This window comes from Budorcas taxicolor, chromosome X (assembly GCF_023091745.1).
Source record: "Budorcas taxicolor isolate Tak-1 chromosome X, Takin1.1, whole genome shotgun sequence".
Lineage (NCBI taxonomy): Eukaryota > Metazoa > Chordata > Mammalia > Artiodactyla > Bovidae > Budorcas > Budorcas taxicolor.
Window position 1 is genome coordinate 66,460,661 of NC_068935.1, and position 22,758 is coordinate 66,483,418.

Consider the following 22,758-nt stretch of genomic DNA (forward strand, 5'->3'; position numbering starts at 1 on the left):
TTAAATATTTTCATGACATATGATATTTAAATGAAAAATGAATTAGAGTTGATATTTCTAAGATGATTGTAATGGTCACATTTCACAAGCTGGTAACTTTTATGTTTTCTTTGCAAATTTGGTATATTAACTCAGGTTATAATAGGAATACATTTTATTGTGTGTTTCATTAACAAGACAGAAACTAAAACTTAGTTGCTAAGAAGAAATCTGTTAGAATGCAATCATCAGTGACTAATTTATGTTCTGAATACTTTGGAACTTTGTAAACATCTGTTATATAGGTGTTAAAGGAGAAAAAGATGGTCTTGAATCTTGGGAAAACTAGAAATAATAACTGGAACTATGGAAAATAAATAATTTGTATGTTTTCATATTTTTCCCAGTAAAAAATAATTTGTTCAACTGACCTCTCTCATAGGCAACTCATATGCAACTGAAAGACAAAATAAAAAAGAATAAGAAAAAATAAAGGACCCTGCCCATATAAAAATATGATTGTTTTATATCAAATATGCATGAGGTTATTTCTAAAGACTGAAACTTTGAGATATGCACTTTGGCAATATTGGTAAAAACAAACAAAAAAGAACCATGAAAGATTTAAAACACATTTTTTTTTTCAACTGATAAAGCCTAAAATTATCTTTTCCCTGAATATCATATCATGTATGGAAATACTGGCTTTAGAATTACTCTAACATGGTCCAGATGATGTTGAATTTCTTAAATGGGTTAGTAATGACAATTAGAAAGACATTTTTCTAGGTTAAATTATTTGAAATTTTCATTTTGTAGGTCAAAGTTCATCTGTTCAATATGTTACTTTGCTTTGCTTCTGTTTCCTCATCATAAGATTCATCATCCATTTCTTACAGGGTTATTGTAAGAATAAATCATGTCTTGTATGTTAAGAACTTAACGATTGTTGAGTACTGACTGTAAGTACTTAACAAATGGTAATTACTAGTTTACAGTAATAATTATTATTTGTAAGCATTAAATCTTCACACCAGGTACTATGAAAAATACAAACATCAGTAAGACATTGTCACATTTCTCTTAGGTACTTATTGTATAATAGGGGAAAGTGGCAAACATATAAAATATTATACAAAGCAAAGTATGTCTGTTATAAAAGGAACATGCAATGAGCTTTGGGAATAGAAGAAAGATGAAATTAATTTCAAAGGAAGATGTAGGAAAGCTTTGTTGAGGAGGAAGAGATTGACCTGGGTATTGAAGAGTGAATAGAATTTCCATATGTGGTATGGTGGTGTGTGACATGGACATCCTAAGAACAGGGAGTCACATGAAAAATTGATATATTTTGGAAAGTACATTTTGGGTTTCAGGAATAGTGGTTTGGTTTGTATGACAAAGGAGATATGGGATTAAGACTATTAGAGTGTAAGATTTAAATGATATATTAAGTCCAGATCGCGAGGCCATTGCCATGGCACGATCTTAGTTTCTTGACCAAGGATTGAACCTGGGCCTTCAGCTGTGAAATCATGGAAACATAATCACTGGACAACCAGATAATTTCTGAAGGTTAAGTTTAAAATTTTGAACTTTATTTGGCAGGCAATGGAGAATGATTGAAGGTTATTAAGTAGGAAAATATTGATAGGTATGATTAGATTAATTCTAGAAGCTTTGTGTAAGATAAATTGAAATATTGATTAGTTTTCTCTTCACAGTGATCAGAATGAAGAAGATATCGTTATTGCCTTTATTGTTTTTTTAATTTAATAGCTTTACAATATTGTATTGGTTTTGCTATACATCAATATGAATCTGCCACAGGTATACACGTGTTCCCCATCCTGAACACCCCTCCCACCTACTTCCCCTTACCATCGCTCTGGGTCATCTCAGTGCACCAGCCCCAAGCATCCTTTGTTGTTAAGAGAAGAAAACTGAGGTTCGTAGAAGTTGTTACTTGCAAAGGCTTTGCATAGCTAGCATGTGGTAGAGCCAGGATTTGTACATAGTTAGCTTGACTCCAGAGTTTACTGAGAGTTCCTTCTGGAAGCTGAGTCAGCAGTGTGGAGAGTCCTTGGTCAATAATGTAAACACGAGTAGGCCAATGGATTAAGAGTCTGCCACTGGAAAGGCTTTAGTGCTAAAACAGAAAGTGGACTAGCTTCAGGGTAGGAAGATCTGAGTTCAAGTCCCAGCTATGTCTTTTCAAGCTGTGTGTTCTTAATAAATATTTAATCTCTCAGAAATATCTTCATCCATAAAATTCTGTTAGCAATGTCTACCTCACAGAGTTGATATAAAGACTAAATGAAAATATATTTGATGTGCTTCATAAACTATAAGTCTACAACATGAAAAATACCACAGAGAAGGATTTGCAGAGAGAAGATTATTAGAAGATATGTCAGCAAAGTGTAAAAGTTGTTTTTGTTTTGATTTTAATTAATTTATTTATTTTAATTGGAGGATAATTACTTTATGATATTGTAATATTTTGCCATACAAAGTGTAAAACTTAAGCTAAGATAACGACAGTAGGAATGAAGTGAGGGACAATTATCAGAGATGGGAACAATATCACAAGATTAAGCATCTTATCCAAAGGCAATGGTAATGCTATGATATACTTTTATCAGCTTAGTGCAAATAATAATATATTTGACCAAAGCAGATATTGTCTGTTTATAAAATGGGCAGAGTTAGGTAACTAATATATTAGTTTCTATTTTATTATTCATCCTTTAGTTTGAGATTTGGATTTAGCTCTGGTAAAGGCTGGAGGCTTTTTGTATACTTTTTTTTTTCTGTTTTTTTTTCAGTATTTTATGTGGATTAAGTTGAAGTGCTGCTGAAAACAGAATAGCCCTGGGAAGCTTAGAGCTAGTAATTTTCACCTATGTGGATAATATAGAATTGGTTCCATTTCTGGTCAAAGTGAGGATGGGGTAACCTCATTGTGCAGATCCCATGGCCAAAGCAGGGTAGAAAATGAATTGTCTTACCTAAGCTCTTTGGTGTTTACACATTAGTCTTTCACATGAGTGGAAGAGTCTTTGAAGAGTAATAGAGGAGATGTCAGTTAGGCTTTTTTTCTTATACTAAAGGTTGACCCATTTTTAGTTTGTGTTTAGAGTTAAATTGCAATTCAGAGGTCAAGGAACACAGACTTTAAATAAAATTATTTGGGTTTATAAAACTTGATGCTAAAGCTGAAACTCCAGTACTTTGGCCACCTCATGCGAAGAGTTGACTCATTGGAAAAGACTCTGATGCTGAGAGGGATTGGGGGCAGGAGGAGAAGGGGACGACAGAGGATGAGATGGCTGGATGGCATCACTGACTCGATGGACGTGGGTCTGAGTGAACTCTGGCAGTTGGTGATGGACAGGGAGGCCTGGTGTGCGGAGGCCTGGGGTCGCAAAGGGTCAGACATGACTGAGCGACTGAACTGAACTGATAAAACCTGATTCTGCTGAGCTGCGTGATCCTAGGTAATTGACTTTAACTGGACTGAACATCAGTTTCCGTATCTATAAACAGGGAGAATCACACTTAACGTGCAGTGTATCTACAATAGAATTAAATGAGATAAAATATGTAAAGTATCCAGCTTAGTGCCAAGCACATAGTAGATGTTCAAACGAATGTTTGAATCTTTACCTTTCCCTCCTCAAACTCAGGCCCCAAATCCTTCAAAGCATCAAAATAGGAAATTAGTTCCCATTTTAATAGTTTTCAGTTCAGTTCAGTCTCTCAGTTGTGTCTGACTCTTTTCAACCCCATGGAATGCAGCACGCCAGGCCTCCCTGTCCATAACCAACTCCCGGAGTTTACTCAAACTCATGTCCATTGAGTTGATGGTGCCATCCAACCATCTCATCCTCTGTCATTCCCTTCTCCTCCCACCCTCAGTCTTTCCCAGCATCAGGGTCTTTTCAAGTGAGTCAGTTTTTTGCATCACGTGGCCAAAGTATTGGAGTTTCAGCTTCAACATCAGCCCTTGCAATGAATGAATATTTAGGACTGATTTCCTTTAGGATGGATTGGTTGGATCTCTGGCTGGCTGTCTAAGGGACTCTCAAGAGTCTTCTCCAACATCACAGTTCAAAAGCGTCAGTTCTTTGGTGCTCAGCTTTCTTTATAGTTCAACTCTCACATTCATACATGACTACTGGAAAAGCCATAGTTTTAACTAAACGGACCTTTGTTGACAAAGTAATGTCTCTGCTTTTTAATATATTGTCTAGGTTGGTCATACCTTTTCTTCCAAGGAGCAAGTGTCTTTTAATTTTATGGCCACAGTCACTATCTGCAGTGATTTTGGAGCCCAAAAATATAAAGTCTGTCACTGTTTCCATTGTTTCCCCATCTATTTGCCATGACGAAATCACCTTTAAAGTGTGTTCTCAGAAGCATTAAAATATTTTTTTAAAAATCAGGTGTCCAAAAACCTGGCTTCAAAATATTTCAAATAAAACTAATTTTTGTATGTTTTCCATGGTTCTCCTTAGAAACATCATCATTTTGGTTTCAAATTCAGAACATCACTGATCATATTTCCTTTCTCGAGGACATTGAAAATAACATGCTGTGATCATTTTCCTGCCATTAGCAAGGAACAGATAATTCCACATATGTTAGCAACAGGAAAAAGATCAGCTGAACTTGTTTTTTATTTTATTTTATTAGTATTTTTTAGAAGTTGTCATACAGGTGGTGTTTAAAGAAAGGCTCAAATAATTATATATATAGCACACACAACTCTTTTGCACTTGGCTTGAGACTTCCAAGGAAACTTTTAGAGTCATGAGAAGATGTAAAGGGAAGAGTCCTGCTCACTTAGTGCTATTGCCAAAGAAAAACTCTCCAACCTCTAGTGTCTTTCTTCCATCATTTAAAAATTTAATTTTTGTCAATATCAGGACTGCATAAATCTTAGTGTCAGGCACTTTCTTTTTAATTTATTTTTTAATTGGAGGAAAATTACTTTACAATGTTGTGTTGGTTTCTGCCATAATTATACTTATATTCCCCTCCCTTTTGAGCCTTCCTCCCCTACCCCCATCCTACCCCTTTAGATCATCACAGAGCAGCCTGGCTGGGCTTCCTGTGTGAAACAGCAACTTCTTACCAGCTATCTGTTTTACACATGGTAGTGTATATATGTTTATGCTACTTTCTCAATTCATCCCACTCTCTCTCCTGTTTCTGACAAGTGTCCAGGAAGCTTGTTACAATATTTATTTAACATAAGTCATTCACTAATGATGGAAATTTAGGGCTGCTTAGCTCAATAAACTCAGCAGTTCTGCCTGTTCCCTCACTCAGTCACATGTGGTTCCAGTCCTTCTCCATCTTTATTGCCTTCTTCATCTCATTATTGAAAATGAGCATCTTCTGTGCAAAATTCTCTTCACTGCTATCCTTTCCCCAAATTTAACTGGTGTCTGTTTTGGACTCATTTTTTTCTCCAATACCAGCCTTGTCTATCTCCTGTTACCTCTTGCTCTTGTGCCCTTTTGAACTCTTGTTCTGTGACAAACAAAAATTGTTCTTTTATTTTTACTCTTAAAAATATGGTTTTTTTTTTTTAATCAGAGCATGCATATAGATAGCTTAAAAGTTCAAATAGTATTAAATGGCGTAAAACAAACAGCAATTTCCTGTCCCAACTCTTTCCATGCCTGCCCGATCCCCAGAGAACCATTTTCAACTCTTAGCTTTTTTTCTTCTGGTGTTTACCTTCATATAGCTAAGTAGTATGAATATACCAATGCTGCTATTTTTTAATTTATCAATATTGTATATTATCTGTTGGTAATTCTGATACATAAGGATTTAGTTCTATAAATCCCCCATCTACCTGTTTCTATCCCTTTCATCATCTCAATATAGTTAAACTGCCATTTGGGGGGCTAAATCGTTGTTCAATGTTTATATTATTCTATTATTGCTTATGAAAAAATTATTTACTGCTGAACCGATTTGTGTACTGTTTTGCTATTTTTATTAGTACAACTATTATTTGCTGGTGTTAATAATTCCCTAAGTTTTTCATTTGTTTTATTTTCTATGTATCTATTGCTAATTCTTTTCTCAGTACAATTTTATACAGCTAAGTGATCGACCGTTTCCTCTCTTTAAAACCTTGCAATCCATATACACTGCTCCTCTTTGCTCATATTATCACTACTACTGATTTTCTAGTCACTCTTTCCATCCTTCAACAGTTTCACTGGCAGGCTTATAGGCTTCTTCCCACTTTTGCCTATCCCCTGCCCTGGAATCATCTGTGAGAACTTCACCACCATGAAAGATCACCATGTGATCTTTCCCATGCTCTGCCCTCATGATTCTTCATCACTGTTAATTTCTTCATTTCTACTACATCTTCAACTCTCATAGACGTTGGCCACTCCTTGAACCTTCTCATCACTTGAAACTGTATTTCATCTGGAATTCTGAATGTCTCATCACTTTCTTGCATCTCCTACTCCCCAATTCCCATTGAACCTTGCCCTTAGAAAGCTTTCTCACCCTTAGTTCCAAACCAGGCTGGTGTCCCTTGTCAGCTGATTCAACAATGCTCTTGCTAGAAAACCTTAAAATTGTTGTTGCCTTCTCTGATTAATCCTCACTTCACTGATCCCTTACTTTGGATAAACTGCCATCCACTTTCTTTGCCCCTAGATTTTGACTGCTTCATGTGTTAAAGTTCACAAACTAGGCCAATTTAATCTCATATATATTGTCTCTATCTTGCTGGACTCCTTCTGTTGCTGCTGCTGCTGCTGCTGCTAAGTTGCTTCAGTCGTGTCCAATTCTTCGCGATCCCATGGACTGCAACCTACCAGGCTCCTCCATCCATAGGATTTTCCAGACTAGAGTACTGGAGTGGGGTGCCATTGTCTTCTCCGCCTTCTGTTGCTAGGCAGTCATTTTAGTTAATTTTAATTGTTTTGCCACCATGGTCCTCAATATCTAATCCTTACTTTTTCCACCCTCTTCAGACTCCAGGTCCCACTGCTATTCTCTTACTCTCTGCAGGTGGCCTTGCCTTCTACTGAGAATGGGCAGTGGAAGTAAGATTTTATTGTGCACTAGAATCAGTTGGCAGGCCTGTTTAAATAAAGATTGGTGAGACCTGACAATGTGCATTTCCAAGTTCAATGGTTATCCAAAGTTTACTTGGTCCAGGTACCATGATTTGAGTTCACTAAGTGAGCTCCTTCAACACTACTTCTTTGAAAAATTTCTCTGTACTTGGAGCAAACTTTTGATTCTTTGGATCTTTAAGAATTAAGAATCTAACTTCATCTTCAAGTGACTCCCTTAGCAACCCTATCAATCTATTGATTTATGATCTCAGTCTTTGTTCCCTTCATCTGCAAAAACCCTGAAGCAGGAAGGCATACTCACTGCCTGCCATTTCCTCACTACTCACACATTCCTGAATGCTTTGAAAACCAGATTTTAGTTTCAACTTTCTCCTGAAACTGCTTTTATTGATCTCAAGTTTGCAAATTTCACTTTCTTTTTTGGTTTCATTTTCATCTTACTCCAATTTGATGATAAGTTATTCTGTTGATCCATTGTATTCTTGATATTGTTTCTTCCCATTATACTATACTGCTGCTTCTAATTCTCAAACTCTTCTTCATTCTTTCATCAGATCTTCCCCAGAAACCCATCCTTGGCCTTCTTTTCCTTTCTCTACCTCTTCTCCCTTGACTATATGGTATAAAATCTTGACTTCTATGACTTTTACATGATCACCTTTACATGGACAACTGTCAAAATTTCTCTGCTAAGCTCTAATCCATAATTTATTTATTTATTTGTTTTTGGCTGTGCTGGATCTTCATTGCTGTGTTTGGGATTTCTCTAGTTGTGGCAAGAAAGGGCTACTCTAGTTGTGGTGTGCAGGCTTCTCATTGCAGTGGTTTCTCTTGTTGGGGAGCATGGGCTCTAGAGCATGTGAGCTTCAGTAGTTGTGGCACATGGACTCAGTAGTTGTGGACTGCAGGCTTAGTTGCCCCAAAGCATCTAAGGGGATCTTCTCTGATTAGGGATCAAACTGGTTTCCCCTGCATTGCAAGGCAGATTCTTAACCATTGGACCATCAGGGAAGTCAGTCTAATCCATTATTTTTTACTAATTGATCTCTCGACTTGGCTGTCCCACAGTCATCTCCAATTAACCACATATAGCTTTTCATTTTATTCCCTCTATTAATGATATCTTCAGTGCTCTAATTAAAAGACTTAAAATTTACTTTCCCTCTCCTTTCCACCTCACAACTAATCAGTTGTCAAGATTCTTCCTACATAAAATCACTCTTACATAGCTGAAGTTGTGTTTCCTTTGTATAACTCTTTTACCATTTGATCTGCTTTGGAGCTCTTATCAACTGGTCAATCTATTATATACATCAAAGTTATTTAGACACTTATCTTAGCTCTTCTAAAAGACCATAAGGACCTTGAGAGAGTATCTTATGTCTTTTTTTCAGTAGCACTTAAAACTGTACCTTAAAACAGTACTTAGTAAGTTCTCAATAAATGTGTGCTGAATGAATGAAAGCATCATGCCACTGAGACCTTTTAAGTACTTCCTGTGTCTTGTGGGTATAGCTTTTAGCCTTTGGGTTAAGGAAAAAGTTAGAATGTAAGATAAATTACATTGAAAGAGCTATTTCATATGTGTAGTGAGTTCCTCCACTGACTCTGCTTACATAATAAAGAAGTGGTTCCATTCCTTGAATAAATTACATACTAAGGAACGGCAGAATAAAGAAATGAAAGAGAGGTGGAGAAGAGAAAAAGTCAAAACAAAGATGGTTCCAAGAAGTTATGCATTAAAAATACATATTCATTTAAAATTAATTTCTTTGGGATATGTATCTCCCATTTCATTGCAAGAAGTATTTAGAGTGGCTTAAAAGAACAAATAAGCTGTAATAGATCAGAAAAAGAAATATCAAGAACAGTATAAATATAAAGGAACAATAATTCCAGAAAGAAAAGAGCACACAGAAATGCAGGCCACAGAGTTCCATGCCATTAGTAAAAGTGGGCTAAAAACTTGGCTCTGAGATTTCTGGAAACAGCAGGGAGGGAAAAAAAGAAAAACATGATTAGTGACAAAATTCCCATTGTTCACAAGAAATAGCTTAATAAATTTTCAGTAGTCACTTGTATCATAGGAAAATATATTTTATTTTCCACTCAAAATTATTTAAGCTGTTACAAATGTTACAAATTCAATCACTGGTATTCATTATAAAATGACAGTCCAGACTATCTACTTTATTTTAGCTGGTTAGGAGTGGAAGAATCATCTTATTTCATTAAAAAAAAAAAATGCCCAGCCTATAATATACACCAAAAGAGGGGCAAGGACAACATCGACTAGCTTTCAATAAAGTTAATTTTAGTTGCTTTGTTAAAGCACCTCTTTCAACTAGTGTTTTTCCATCTACTATAGTTAATATTTAGCCCCAATGGCATATTTTATGACAACTTCCTCATGCAACAAATGTTTACTGAGCCTCTACTATGCTCAGTTGCTATAGTAGGAGCTGGAATTAAATAAAGATATTAAAACTGAGTCTCTACTCTCTGGTAGCTGAGAGTTTGTAAATACTTTATAACCATCTCCTGCTCCTTTTTTATAATCATTATTCAAATAGCCAATTGTCCATATGTGTTAGGTTAAATAAAGATATTATCTTTATGATGATTTTTACATGAGAGTTTAATAATTTACTCATCCCCACTAAAGCAATACCTCCAGCAACTTTACAAAATAGGTAGTAAATTACCTACATTTTACAGTTGAGAAAACTGAGGTTCAGAGACATTAAGCAATACATACACTACTAGGAAATGGGAGCTCCACTTTGGGCTCAAATTTCCATTCTTTTTTCATTACAACACTTTGCTGCCTAGGGTTACTCATAGAAAATTAAATCTTTATTTCAAGTATAGGATTGTTGTTATAAGTCAAGACTTCATTTTAGAGTTGTGATTGTTGTATAGTACATTCAATTCAGTGACAACATTTATTGGAAATCTTCTATGTACCAGGTACTATAAATGCAACATTTCTTTACTAAAATACCTGTGGAGATTAAAATAGCACTAAGGATTTTCAGGACCTAAAATCCTGACACAGTTTTTCCTGCTAGGATTTCTTTTTGTGCTACAAAATAGGAAGAGAACAATTACTGTTTTCTTTCTTGCCTTGTTAGCCATATGGCATGGTACATAAAATGAATTTCACTTCACAGTTTCAGTCTGACAACTATGAAATGTCTCAAATTAAAGCAAAATTAATGAAGTGGTAACCTTATTTATCTACAAGTGTCACCATATCATTATAAAGTTTGCAGGATAGTAATGTATACATTGTAAGCTTTTCTTAATAGTGACGTTTTCTGTTGTCACATAGCAAAAAGTTACTACACAAGAGGGTCTAAGCACAGAAGACCTTGTTAACCTTTTAGAGGGTTAGGCAATCATATATAATTCCTTTTATATAATATGGCATTTTAAGGGCTTTTGAATCTGCTAAAGCAACCATTCTAAATACCTGAATGGTATAGTGGTTTTCCCTACTTTCTTCAATTTAAGTCTGAATTGGGCAATAGGAGTTCATGGTCTGTGCCACAGTTAGCTCCTGGTCTTGTTTTTGCTGACTGTATAGAGCTTCTCCATCTTTGGCTGCAAAGAATATAATCAATCTGATTTCGATATTGACCATCTGGTCCATGTGTACAGTCTTCTCTGTGTTGTTGGAAGAGGGTGTTTGCTATGACCAGTGAATCCTCTTGGCAAAATTCTATTAGCCTTTGCCCTGCTTCATTCTGTACTCCAAGGCCAACTTTGCCTGTTACTCCAGGTATTTCTTGACTTCCTACTTTTGCATTCCAATTGACATTTTTGGGGGTATTAGTTCTAGGTCTTGTAGGTCTTCATAGGACCGTTCAACTTAAGCTTCTTCAACATTAGTGGTCGGGGCATAGACTTGGACTACTGTGATATTGAATGGTTTGCCTTGGAAATGAACAGGGATCATTCTGTTTTTGAGGTTGCATCCAAGTACTGCATTTCAGACTCTTTTGTTGACTATGATGGCTACTCCATTTCTTCTAAAGGATTCTTGCTCACAGTAGTAGATATAATGGTCATCTGAGTTAAATTCACCCATTCCAGTCCTTTTTAATTCGCTGATTCCTAAAATGTCGATGTTCACTCTTGCCATCTCCTGTTTGACCACTTCCGATTTGCCTTGATTCATGAACATGACATTCCAGGTTGTTATGCATTATTGCTCTTTACAGCATCGGAATTTACTTCCATCATCAGTCACATCCACAGCTGGGTGTTGCTTTTGCTTTGGTTCCATCTCTTCATTCTTTCTGGAGTTATTTCTCTACTGATCTCCAGTAGCATATTGGGCACCTACAGACCTGGGGAGTTCATCTTTCAGCATCCTATCTTTTTGCCTTTTCATACTGTTCATGGGATTCTCAAGGTAAGAATACTGAAGTGGTTTGGCATTCCCTTCTCCAACGGACCACGTTTTGTCAGACCTCTCCACCATGACCCGTCCATCTTAGGTGGCCCTACACGGCATGGAAAGGCTGGCACTTGTGCTGTCTGGTCTGTACCATTTCCTATGGCAAATCATGGGAATTCTGCTCAGAACACCAACCCTTCCTCTCTTCCCTGCACTTCAAAGTGCAGGATGCTGCCTCTGAAGTTTGACCCGTCTGGGTCTTTAGTATGGAGAGGTGTCTACTTTTTCTCATCACACCACTTCAAGGTTGGAAAGGTATCCATTCCTTCCCTGCCTGAGGATGACCTCTATGGGGGCCACTTCTGGTATAGTTCTGCCCTCTGTGCGATGCAGGAGTGACTGTGAGAAGATACCCATGTCCAAGGGTAGAGAAGCCCCAGCAAGATGGTAGGCTCTGGAGCAGTGCCTCTTGTTGAAAGTGAAAGAGGAGAGTGAAAAAGTTAGCTTAAAACTCAACATTCTTCAGGCAGAAGAGTTGGTGTGAGATACTTTTATCTCAAATATCTTATTAACTCAATATTTTCCCAGAGAGAAAACTTCCATCCATTAGAGCTACCATTATTCTGACTGAAAACATTCCTGTTTCATTGGGAGGCTCTCCATCTTGGCTTTTTCAAGTCAACAAAAACATGGTTATGAGCCAACTCTAAAAGAAATGGCAAAACAAGCAGTTCCAATAAAACTAATATCTACTAACCTGTGATTTAGTAATGAAAATATTGCTACCTGGTGCATCATAGTTTTTGGTTGGGCAATTTCGTTTTATTGAGCATAGTTCCATCAAAAACTTAATAGCAGATAAGAATATGCCTTCTGTCTATCCTCTCCTCCATACTTTTGAAACCAACTGGGTTTTGGTTTTAACTGTGTTACTTAAAAGTTATCATAATTTGTGTACTGTATAAAACTAAGGAGGAATATACCCACAAAGGAGTAAAATTTTGATTCCTGCTTTTCTACCCTGACAGCTGTTTTGTCAAAAGAACCATTCTACAATTTTAATGCTCTCACTTTTTCTCAAGCTGATTAAAATTTACTACCTGAACTTGAGTCATATTTTTCATAGTTTCACAATATGAAAATCAAATTCTTGACTGTTTCCATACCTAGCCCAACTAACCTCCAAAATAATGCAGTTAGGGACAATGTAATTGCCAAGTGGTTGAGAACACCAACACTAGAGGTCTTCTGAAGAGGTAATACTGTGTAGTAATTCTGTGTCCTGGACTCTGTGATTCTTTATTTTGATGTCATACTGAAATCATATGAGCAAAAGTTTTAGTAATGGTACTAATTACTAATGTGGGCAAATAATTCTATACCCAGCCTGTTTACTAGTATACAAGGCAATGATAAGAGAATATTTGAGTAAAAATAAAAAGGAAATAAATACTTTAAGATAAATTGAAATATAAAATCAGTTAAAATAAAATGGAAAGGAAAAAAAGTTCCAAGGCTTTCACAGCATTGTTAGGTCATTATAATCAGCTAAGAGAGAAAAATAGGCAAAGTGCTAGGTGTATCAAATTAATCTGCAGATTTTAACAAGGAGCTCAGTACTTGAATATTCTTGGCTAAAGAAATGCCTTTTTCTATTTGGGAATGCTAACGGGTTTGGGAGGGACACAGAGAGGTAAGGCAGGAAGGTGTTATCTCACTAGCTAGCCATAGCAATGAAATAACCCGAGGGTCAATGGAATGACATTGACACGACGGCTAAATTTTCTTTTTATCCAGTTAACTTTGATCTTTAAAATCATATTTGAAATTGTGTTTTTAGGCCACTCCCAGTTTGATGAATACATAAGGTCCATAAGGGAGAAATGCATGAATAAAACATGAAATCAAAAGTTAACAATTATTCTGAATAAAAACTTGCCTAACTTTGACCCTTACTTCCTGAGAGGGGTCTGTCACTGAAGAGCTCACTGCCAAGATTTCGAAATCTAGGTAGACCTCAAAAGTCTGTCTCCAACTCTTACCACAAGTTCAATTTTGTTGCTGCAATTAGACTTACCTGAATTTAGGAAGAGGTTGTAAGGGATCACCATTATGTTCTTGAGGATGCTGCTTATACTCTTTTAGGCTTTTTTAGCCATTCTTAGTTAGTTACTTTAAGATAGAAACTTTTAAAAATTATTTTGAGAATCATTTGGCATTTGGGTCTCATAACCAAGTAGATGACTTCTTTCATTTCAAAGATACTTACTGAACAACTATAGGGTGTTCAATCAGCAATGTGCTAGATACTATGGAATATACCAGAAAGTATGATTCGTTCTTTACTCTTAAGTTTATTTCTTTGGGTAGCAGAGGTTGCTGAGAAAACCAAACAATCTTATCTATGACCCTATTGATAATAATTTGTGTTTAGGATTTCAAATCTCTCTGAGGTCTATGAATTTTCTACATTTGGCTGTGAGCTAGTTTTTCCCATGTCAGGTTGACTAGATATTCAGCTCAAATAATAAATGCAGTGAATCCAATAAGAAATAATAAAAACACATTGAATTGAGAAAGTTTATTTACTCTTTTAGCTGTGCTAGTAATCAAATAGATTTTATTGACATATTCAAATCCAAATGAGATTAATTCATCTGTAGTCAGTATAATTAAAGTAAGTCACATTTTCTTTTCCAACAAGGGACAGATGAATAAGCCATGTGATAATATTGAGCCATTCAGGGATTTTGATTTACTTGTTTTACTTTTTATTTAAGCATCTATATTCAAAAATTTTCATGTAGATTATTCATATTGCATTCATTAGATCACTTAGACTTGACTGAAAAACTGAAAATGCCATTACAATGTTTTTTTTTTCTTTAAATTCCTCCCATATTGAAAAATGCATATGACAGCTGCAAAGAAATTTTAGTGGCTTCATTTATGTGATGACTTTGTGATGTTACTTGTATTAATAGGCTATTTCACTCTTTTCATTTCACATCAAAATATCTGTGAACTTAGAAACACTTAATATTGTTTATAATAGTGACTGATGTTTTCTTTAGGTGATAATTCAGGATGACAGCCCTGAAAAATTGGACCCGAAATACTTTGGAGAATTGCTTGCTGATCTAAGCCGCAAAAATATGGATCTATATCACTGTTTATTAGAACATTTGCAGAGAATTGGAGGAAGGTACTATAAACATATCATTTGCCTTTATGTTGTAGCTTTCAAAAACTTTACAATACCCTGGTATTTTTTAATAGATTTTATTTTTTAAAGCAACTTTAGGTTCACAGCAAAACTTGAGTACTTTTAATGGCATAATAAGATAATTATATGAGCAGTTCAGTCGCTCAGTCGTGTCCGACTCTTTGCGAGCCCATGGACTGCAGCACGCCAGGCCTCCCTGTCCATCACCAACTCCCGGAGCTTGCTCAAACTCATGCCCATCAAGTCGGTGATGCCATCTAGCCATCTCATCCTCTGTCGTCCCCTTCTCCTGCTGCCTTCAGTCTTTCCCAGCATCAGGGTCTTTTCAAGTGAGTCAGTTCTTTGCATCATGTGGCTAAAGTATTGGAGTTTCAGCTTCAGCATCAGTCCTTCCAATGAATATTCAGGACTGATGTCCTTTAAGATTGAGTGGTTGGATCTCCTTGCAGTCCAAAGGACTCTCAAGAGTCTTCTCCACCATCACAGTTCAAAAGCATCAATTCTTCGGCACTTAGCTTTATTTATATGAGCAGATATCAGGAAATACCTCATTTTAAGAGTTAATGGACTTTATGAAAATCATCGAACAGATCATACCAGCTCTTTTAGGGTCAAAATATAATTAAGTGAACCTTCTTTTCTAATGTTCTTTGATGTCAAATGCAATCACTTGGGCACGGAGCTCAAAAAATGCATGGCATACTATGACATTTTAAGATATTACACTGATGATATAAGGTTCAATCCAATTGCTAACACACTACTGTTTATCTTCCATTGATGTGTGCTCAACATATGAAGACCAGAGTTTGATATACATTTAGGATTATATATTCTTATAAATATTACATATTATTTTAAAATGTTATATAAATGTACAAATATTTATTTATAAATTGATATGATAACATATTATACAATAATAGATATTTAGGTATATAAACATGAACAATTTTATCAACTGTTCATGTGTAGGTGAGAGCATATTATGTCATGGAATGAATTTCATGAACTATACTCCAAAAGTTGCCTTTACTACATAATCACATCATATATGTGGTCATCTGTCAGGCAAAACTTAGGAAAGCTTCATAAATTCCAAAAAACCTGGAGGACAAAAGAAAGTCAGTAGAATTCTTTTCTAGTTCAGACTCCACCAACTTTAGATTCTTCTACTTCTTAGAAATCTTTAATCTCTTCTCTATCTCATTTCTTTCTACTTATTACAACTTTTTAATATAAATTTATTTATTTTAATTGGAGGCTAATTACTTTACAATATTGTTTTATTAGCTTTCTCCTCCCCAACTTTTCTTGATTTTGTATTTATGATTGCAACCATTCTCTTAACCCTCACCCTCAACTGCCTTGCTTCTTTATTATATTGTCCCCCCACTTAGCAAAATTCCAACTCTGGATGGTCTAGTTCTCTGCCTTATCTATTGTCTTCTTTTTTCCTCTATTCAATGCTCATTGCCCACTACTCCTAGAATTCAAACACTACCCCATGAGGGATGTTTTATTTACCCTTGTTTCCTTGGTGCTTAGTGTGATGACTGGTTTACTGTGGCACTTAATAAATATTTGTTGAATGAATAAATGAAAGAATGCTTTCTTTATGCTACATCCATGCTGTTGAGCACAGTTAGAGACAAGCACAGCTATTTATTTAAATTGGGATCATTATTGGTTTCCATCTTTAGCAAAGTTCAACAAGGTTTTATGCTAATAAATATCCTTTCCCTTTATCCAATTATTTCACACATTCATTCATTTGCATAAGGTCACTACCTTAAAAGCTTCCCCCTCATTCTTAATAGTCTATTGCGTGTTCACTGTTGTGCCAGACACTGTGCTAAGTGCTTTTTAAATATTATCTAGTTTTCACAGTAACCATAGAAAATTTAAAATTGAATTCCCAAAGAGAATAAGTTATTAAAATCACATAGCTACTAAGTGCTTGAGATGGATTCAAACATTTTTGAGTACTCTTATACCTATAAGCCATGGCTTGGCTTTTCTGCAAAGCCTTCCCTAGATACTGTTTGGTTTAGGTGTTCCTCTTCTGTGTGTTAATCATGCCCTGTGAATATTTCTGTTAGAGTATCACATTGTGAAATCAACAGCAGATAGAGACATTCTTAAGTACCCTGATTGTAGATCTAGGGTTCGTATCCTGGGTTCATGTCCCAGCTTTTGTTATATACTAGATGTGTAGTATCAGGCAACTTGTTTAACCTCTCTGTACTTCAGTTTCTTCATCTGTAAAATAGGGATTATAATAATAATACTCATTTCATAGATTTGTTGTAAGCCATAAATGATTTATATAAGACATGTGCTTAGAAGCAACAAGAGCATCATGTGAGAACTTGGAAATTGACCTACAGAATCAAAAACTCTGGGGTAAGGCCGAGTAACAAACCCTCCAGAGGCTTCTAATACATGCTCAGATTTGAGAATCACTGACCTAAGGCTACAAAAGTGACAAAATCTGGGACTAGAACATATGGGGGAACCTTTTTACCTTAGGCAAATCACTTTTATACTAGCTATGTGTCTCTGAATTGTTAAATATATTGCAGACAATTTAAAGAAATTACCAACTTTTTGAATCATCAAATTTGAAAAGGTTGCAGGATTTAGACCAATTTTACACTGGTCAAATTTTCTGTTAGATCAGTTATGTTTGTGTGAAGGATAGGACAAGTTAACATTTGTGTTTAGATTGTCCAATACCCATTCAGAGGTCATGGCCTTGACAAAGTTGTTACTCAATAAAGGCTTATAGAATGAGAAATAAATAAATTACAAATTTATTAGTCTCACACAAATTAGAAGTAGACAAAATAACTGAGCAAGCAAGTTAAATATTTTATAATGATCTTCCAGCTAAAAGTATAATCTGGAGTTTTGAAATAACTTCCTCTCATTGAAGGTTTTGATAAATATACATGGGTGACCTAAATATGTAATTAAATATTTCAAAACATTGAATTTAATTCCTATAGCTAAAATATCAAAAAGAAAATAGAAAGTTAGTGTCTCCACATTAGTAAACACTCCAGAGTGGAGAGGATCTCATAAAATTTGGGGGCTTAAGAGTGTTTGCTTGTCAGAAGGTTGTCAGTTTCTTTCTCTTCATTCCTTCCCCTCCTTTCATCCTCTTCATCTTCTTCCTCTCCTTTCTTTGTTTTTTCCTTATTAGATTCCTTCCATCCTAGGAGATGAGATGACATACAATGAGTGCCACTTCTTTTTTTTTCTGCCCACTGTAATTGTAGCCACTATTATCTTGTACTAAATGGAAATGTAATACACATTGACCTTTCCACCTCCCAGCTCTGTTCTCTTTGTTTCCACTCTCTCTTTTTCCCACCCCTTTGGTCTCCACTTTTCTTCTCTTTCTAAATTGTAATTCAGCAATGAGTAAGCTGGAGGGTCAGGATAAAGAAAGGTTATCTTATGAAACCATTTTGGTTACATTTGTAAATTTCAGTATTATTTGCTGTTGATTGTTCCTTGTTTTGTTTCCTTATTTGTAGTAAGAAGTGACTAGAGACATGTTTACTAAGTTGGCATTGGAATTATAGTTTTAAACATAAAAGGTCTGTGATAATTCCAGTTAGCATTGTGACTCATATTTTAACTTGTTTAATCTTCCATATGCATGCAGCTGCTTTAGTAACACACAAAAAAGGTAGAAGGGCTTCCCTGAGAGCTCAGATGGTAAAGAATCTGTCTATAATACAGGAGACCTGGGTTCGATTCCTGACTTGGGAAGACCCCCTGGAGAAGGGAATGGCTACTCACTCCAGTATTCTTGCCTTGAGAATCCCATGGACAGAGGAGCCTGACAGGCTACAGCCCATGGGGTAGCAAAGAGTCGGACATGACTGAGAGATTAACACAACACAACAACAACAACAAAGTAGAAGATATTTCATTTTTTTCACAAGGGACTCCCCACAATTTCTATTTTGGCCACCCAGGAAATACCACATATATATACATAGACAGTTTTGTATATGTACAATACATACATAGGCAGTCATGCCTTGGGAAATGAAGTCTTCAGGTCTCATTCTCCACATTAGCTTATGTATTTTTATAAATGCATGCAAGAGGCTTTGCACAGTGAGGGATCCACTTACCTTTGTAAGGAATACTCATAAACACTTACATAGAAGGTAAAGGTAGGAGTTAACATTAATAGCTTATATGTCTAAAATACTTTTCTATTGTACTTGACAATATGGCAGTTGTATATCTATGATTTCCTAAGATTGTTTTACTTTAAAATATTTTGTTTTGCTGTCAGAACGTGTATACTTGTTTTTTGTTTGTTTGTTTGAGAAGTATGTTCACCATATGTATTTTGGGTCCAACATTTCCACTAAGGGCAGAAGGAACAAGTAGGCAAGAATAAGGTCTTGTCTGTTGCCACTGACAATGTTAGAACTGTATCCATCCCAGCTTTCACCATTTCCCCAAGAAGCCAGTGCTAGACTGGTATAACCACTAATAATTATCTTGCAGCATTTGTCTACCTCACATGGTTCCACAAAGGGCCTTCCAGTACTCATGGACAAACCCTCATTTTGATTCCGGAAATTCTATTATCTCACTAAAATTTTGGTCATGTTGCTTAAGGCTATGTCCCTATGTAAGCATTTGAATACCCTTTAAGCTTGGTCACTGATATACATATATATATACACACTGTAGTATAGATTGAATGAGGTAGTCTTACAAGTTTTGGTTTTGCTTAAAATGGTATGAATAGCTTAAAGAGACTGTAGGGAAAAGCTGAAATCAACATTGAAAGGGAGCAATACAAGGAGAAAAAGAGTTGGAAATAGAGAATGACTGACTATTATTGTTATTGTTCACTCAGACGTTATTTGTTGCCAAACACTCAAGACTTCTACATCTAGTCACAAATAGACTGGTTTAATGGATAGTACTAACTAATTCTGCATATTCTATTGGTTTGTTATTCTTTATATTTAATAGATCAGCTAATTCCATGAAAGTTATCTTTATTTTTGTCAAGTGCCATTTTAGTTAGTTTTAAATTTTTCATTTGGATTATAAATTTCATTTGAATATATTATGACATATCAAAAAGTAAGATAAAATATTTATAACACTAACATTTATATATGATCAATGTATATATTTTCCTAAGATTGTCTATTTTTTATTAATTCTTGCAGCAAACAGGACTTTGAGTCTATAGATGAGGTAAGTGCTAAGAACTGAAAATCAAATATAGTTGATAACAAAGCAGATTCTGATATTTACACTAAAAATATTGTTTTAATTTGGTATCTTTACTAGACTGGACACACAGGTTAGTGAAAGATACAATGATCCTTTTGCCTTTGAAATGATATAATCATTTATATCTTTGTAATGGCTGTAAAGGTGATAATTGTTAAAAAAATGATTCACACACACAAAAATGTTTTATCAGCTGTCACCTTATGATTTAATTGTCTTTCCTTATGAGAACATTTAAAAATTCATTGACTCTGTTTTAGAAAATTGAAATCTACAGTAACAAAATTTTAATTTTAGTAAAAAACTAAACCTTTTTAACGAAAAATTTACGTTAAGTCCCTGGCTGCTGCCACTGCTGCTAAGTTGCTTGAGTCATGTCCAACTCTGTGCGACACTGCCATAGATGGCAGCCCACCAGGCTCCCCCGTCCCCGGGATTTTCCAGGCAAGAACACTGGAGTGGGATGCCATTTCCTTCTCCAATGCATGAAAGTGAAAAGTGAAAGTGAAGTCGCTCAGTCGTGTCCAACTCTTTGCGACCCCATGGACTGCAGCCTACCGGGCTCTTCCGCGCATGGGATTTTCCGGGCAGGAGTACTGGAGTGGGGTGCCATCACCTTCTCCGACTATTGGCTACTCTTGCCAAATAGCCAGAGAATTGAAGTAAATTTTTCAAGTATCAATTCTATTATATACACACATCTTGTTAATAATTACTTTTAATGGAATAAATCATCAAATAGAAAAAGAACTGATTTCAATGTAATGAAAAGCACAATGGCTTCTTTTGTGTTAATTTTCATCCTTATTTCCAGGATTGATAAACTGCATTCATTACAATAATTCAGTAGCCCTAAATTGCTTTTATGAAGTACTGACTTCAATTTAGCTTCTCACTTAAAATTTGTTGAAGCTTCTTAATGTTGTTATGGCAACATCATAACCTTTCAAAAGATTATGCAAAACTCATGCAATTTGCAGATTCTCAATAAACCTTTGTTTTTATTTCCCCAAATTTTTATTATTTTAAAAAATCCACCTCTAGAATGTTATAACATCCAACAAAACTTCTAGTTGTTGAAAGATACACTGGAAAAAAGTGTTAATGGGATTTAAGTGACCACACTTTTGTTTTTAAGTTACTCTTTTAAAAAATAGAAATGGAACATCTGATTGATTGCCCCAAACTTTCCTCTAAAATCCCTGGAATGCACAGTTCTTTCCATAGTGTATGTAGTACCATCAATTTTTACAAGTAAGAACTGACAAGGCTACTGAAGTTTGTAGGAACTATTGCCTAAAAAGTGAAATAATCTTTTGATGTCTCTAAAAATAAGCCCCTCTCTATGAAAGTTTGTGGATTGCTGATCCTATGATTAAAACACTAATCTGTATCTGTTAAAGGATAAGTCTATCTTTTCTTACAGTCAGAAGACATTGAATCATTGATTCCAAAAGGATTGTCAGAATTTACAAAACAGCAAATTCGCTATATTCTGCAGGTGAGATGGGGTGAAGAGTGCCTGTGAATTCACAACTGAAAAACCCCTAGCCTAGGATGTTTCCTTTAATTAATAACAGAAAGATTTAAATAAAAATCCTGTTTTACAAGAGTTAATTACACTTTGATTAAACAAGGGCTGAATTATAGTTTGGTCAGACTATCAAAGACTAGTATTGAATGACTAACATTCAGGAAATTGTTATCGAAATATTATTCCAAAAGAATGCCCTTATTCTCTCCTCGCTGCTGTAGCACAACCTGACTCTGACTTACAGACTTCACCCTCCTCTTCTCCATTATACTTTCTATACCTCCCTACCCTACCCTTGGCAGATGGAAAGGTCATTGCACTGATTTTCCTGAATTGTGGAAAGTTAGAGACCACTGCAGCAATAAATTCCCCTACATTTAAAGGGAGAAACAGATCAAGATAGATCAAAATGGTGCTAAAGAATAGAGCTAAAAAGAAGAGTGCATGTGTTTGCAAGAAAAGATTCTAAAGATAATCCAGTTTTGTCTAGTGAGGCAAATTTCTAAGTTTGATATTTGATCTCAAGCCTTTATTGATCATTCACATATTGGACCTGGCATCTTATCTGTGCAACTTAAGTGAAATATAAGTGTGTATTATAAACAGACAGGGGTATAGGGAACACTTATGCTCTGCAAAATCTGAATCTTGGCTATATCCTTGATATTATTTCTGGTGGCATGAGGTCCATCCAAAGTGTAATGAAGGCCTGTTTCCTTGAAAAACTGAGAATGTTTGCATCTAAGTTCCTGAGAGACATTAGTCTGTAGTTTTCTTTGTATTCTCTTTGATTTTGGTGTCAGGATAATTTAGCTTCATGAAATGAATTGGGAAATGTCTCTTCTATTTTCTGGAAGAAACTGTATAAGGAGTGGCTTTAATTGTTCTTGAAACATTTGGTAAAATCCTTCAGTGAAATATCTGGGCATGGATGGCATGGATGTATTTTTTTTTAGTTTAAAAAATTCTAAATTCAATTCCTTAATAGTTATAGATCTATTCAAATGATCTGTTTCATATTGGATGAGTTGCGATAGCCCGTGTTTCTCAAGGAGGTAGTCCATTTCACCTAAATTGTCAAATTTTTATGTGTATAATTATTCATAGTATTTCCTGACTATCCTTTTCACATCTGCAGGGTCTGTTTTCCTCTCCTCTAATTTCTGACACTAGTGATTTGTGTCTTCTGTTTTTGTTGTTA

The 22,758-nt window shown here is 35.4% G+C and overlaps 1 protein-coding gene across 1 annotated transcript in view; it reads left to right on the forward strand.

Moving 5' to 3' along the window:
* The window catches only part of POF1B (POF1B actin binding protein), a 100,878-nt gene that overhangs the window by 54,242 nt on the left and 23,878 nt on the right, over positions 1-22,758 (forward strand). Inside the window, exons 7-9 of the mRNA XM_052662674.1 lie at positions 14,586-14,716; positions 19,957-19,984; positions 21,450-21,524. Coding sequence (XP_052518634.1) covers positions 14,586-14,716; positions 19,957-19,984; positions 21,450-21,524 — 234 coding nt within the window. The remainder of the gene's footprint in view (positions 1-14,585; positions 14,717-19,956; positions 19,985-21,449; positions 21,525-22,758) is intronic.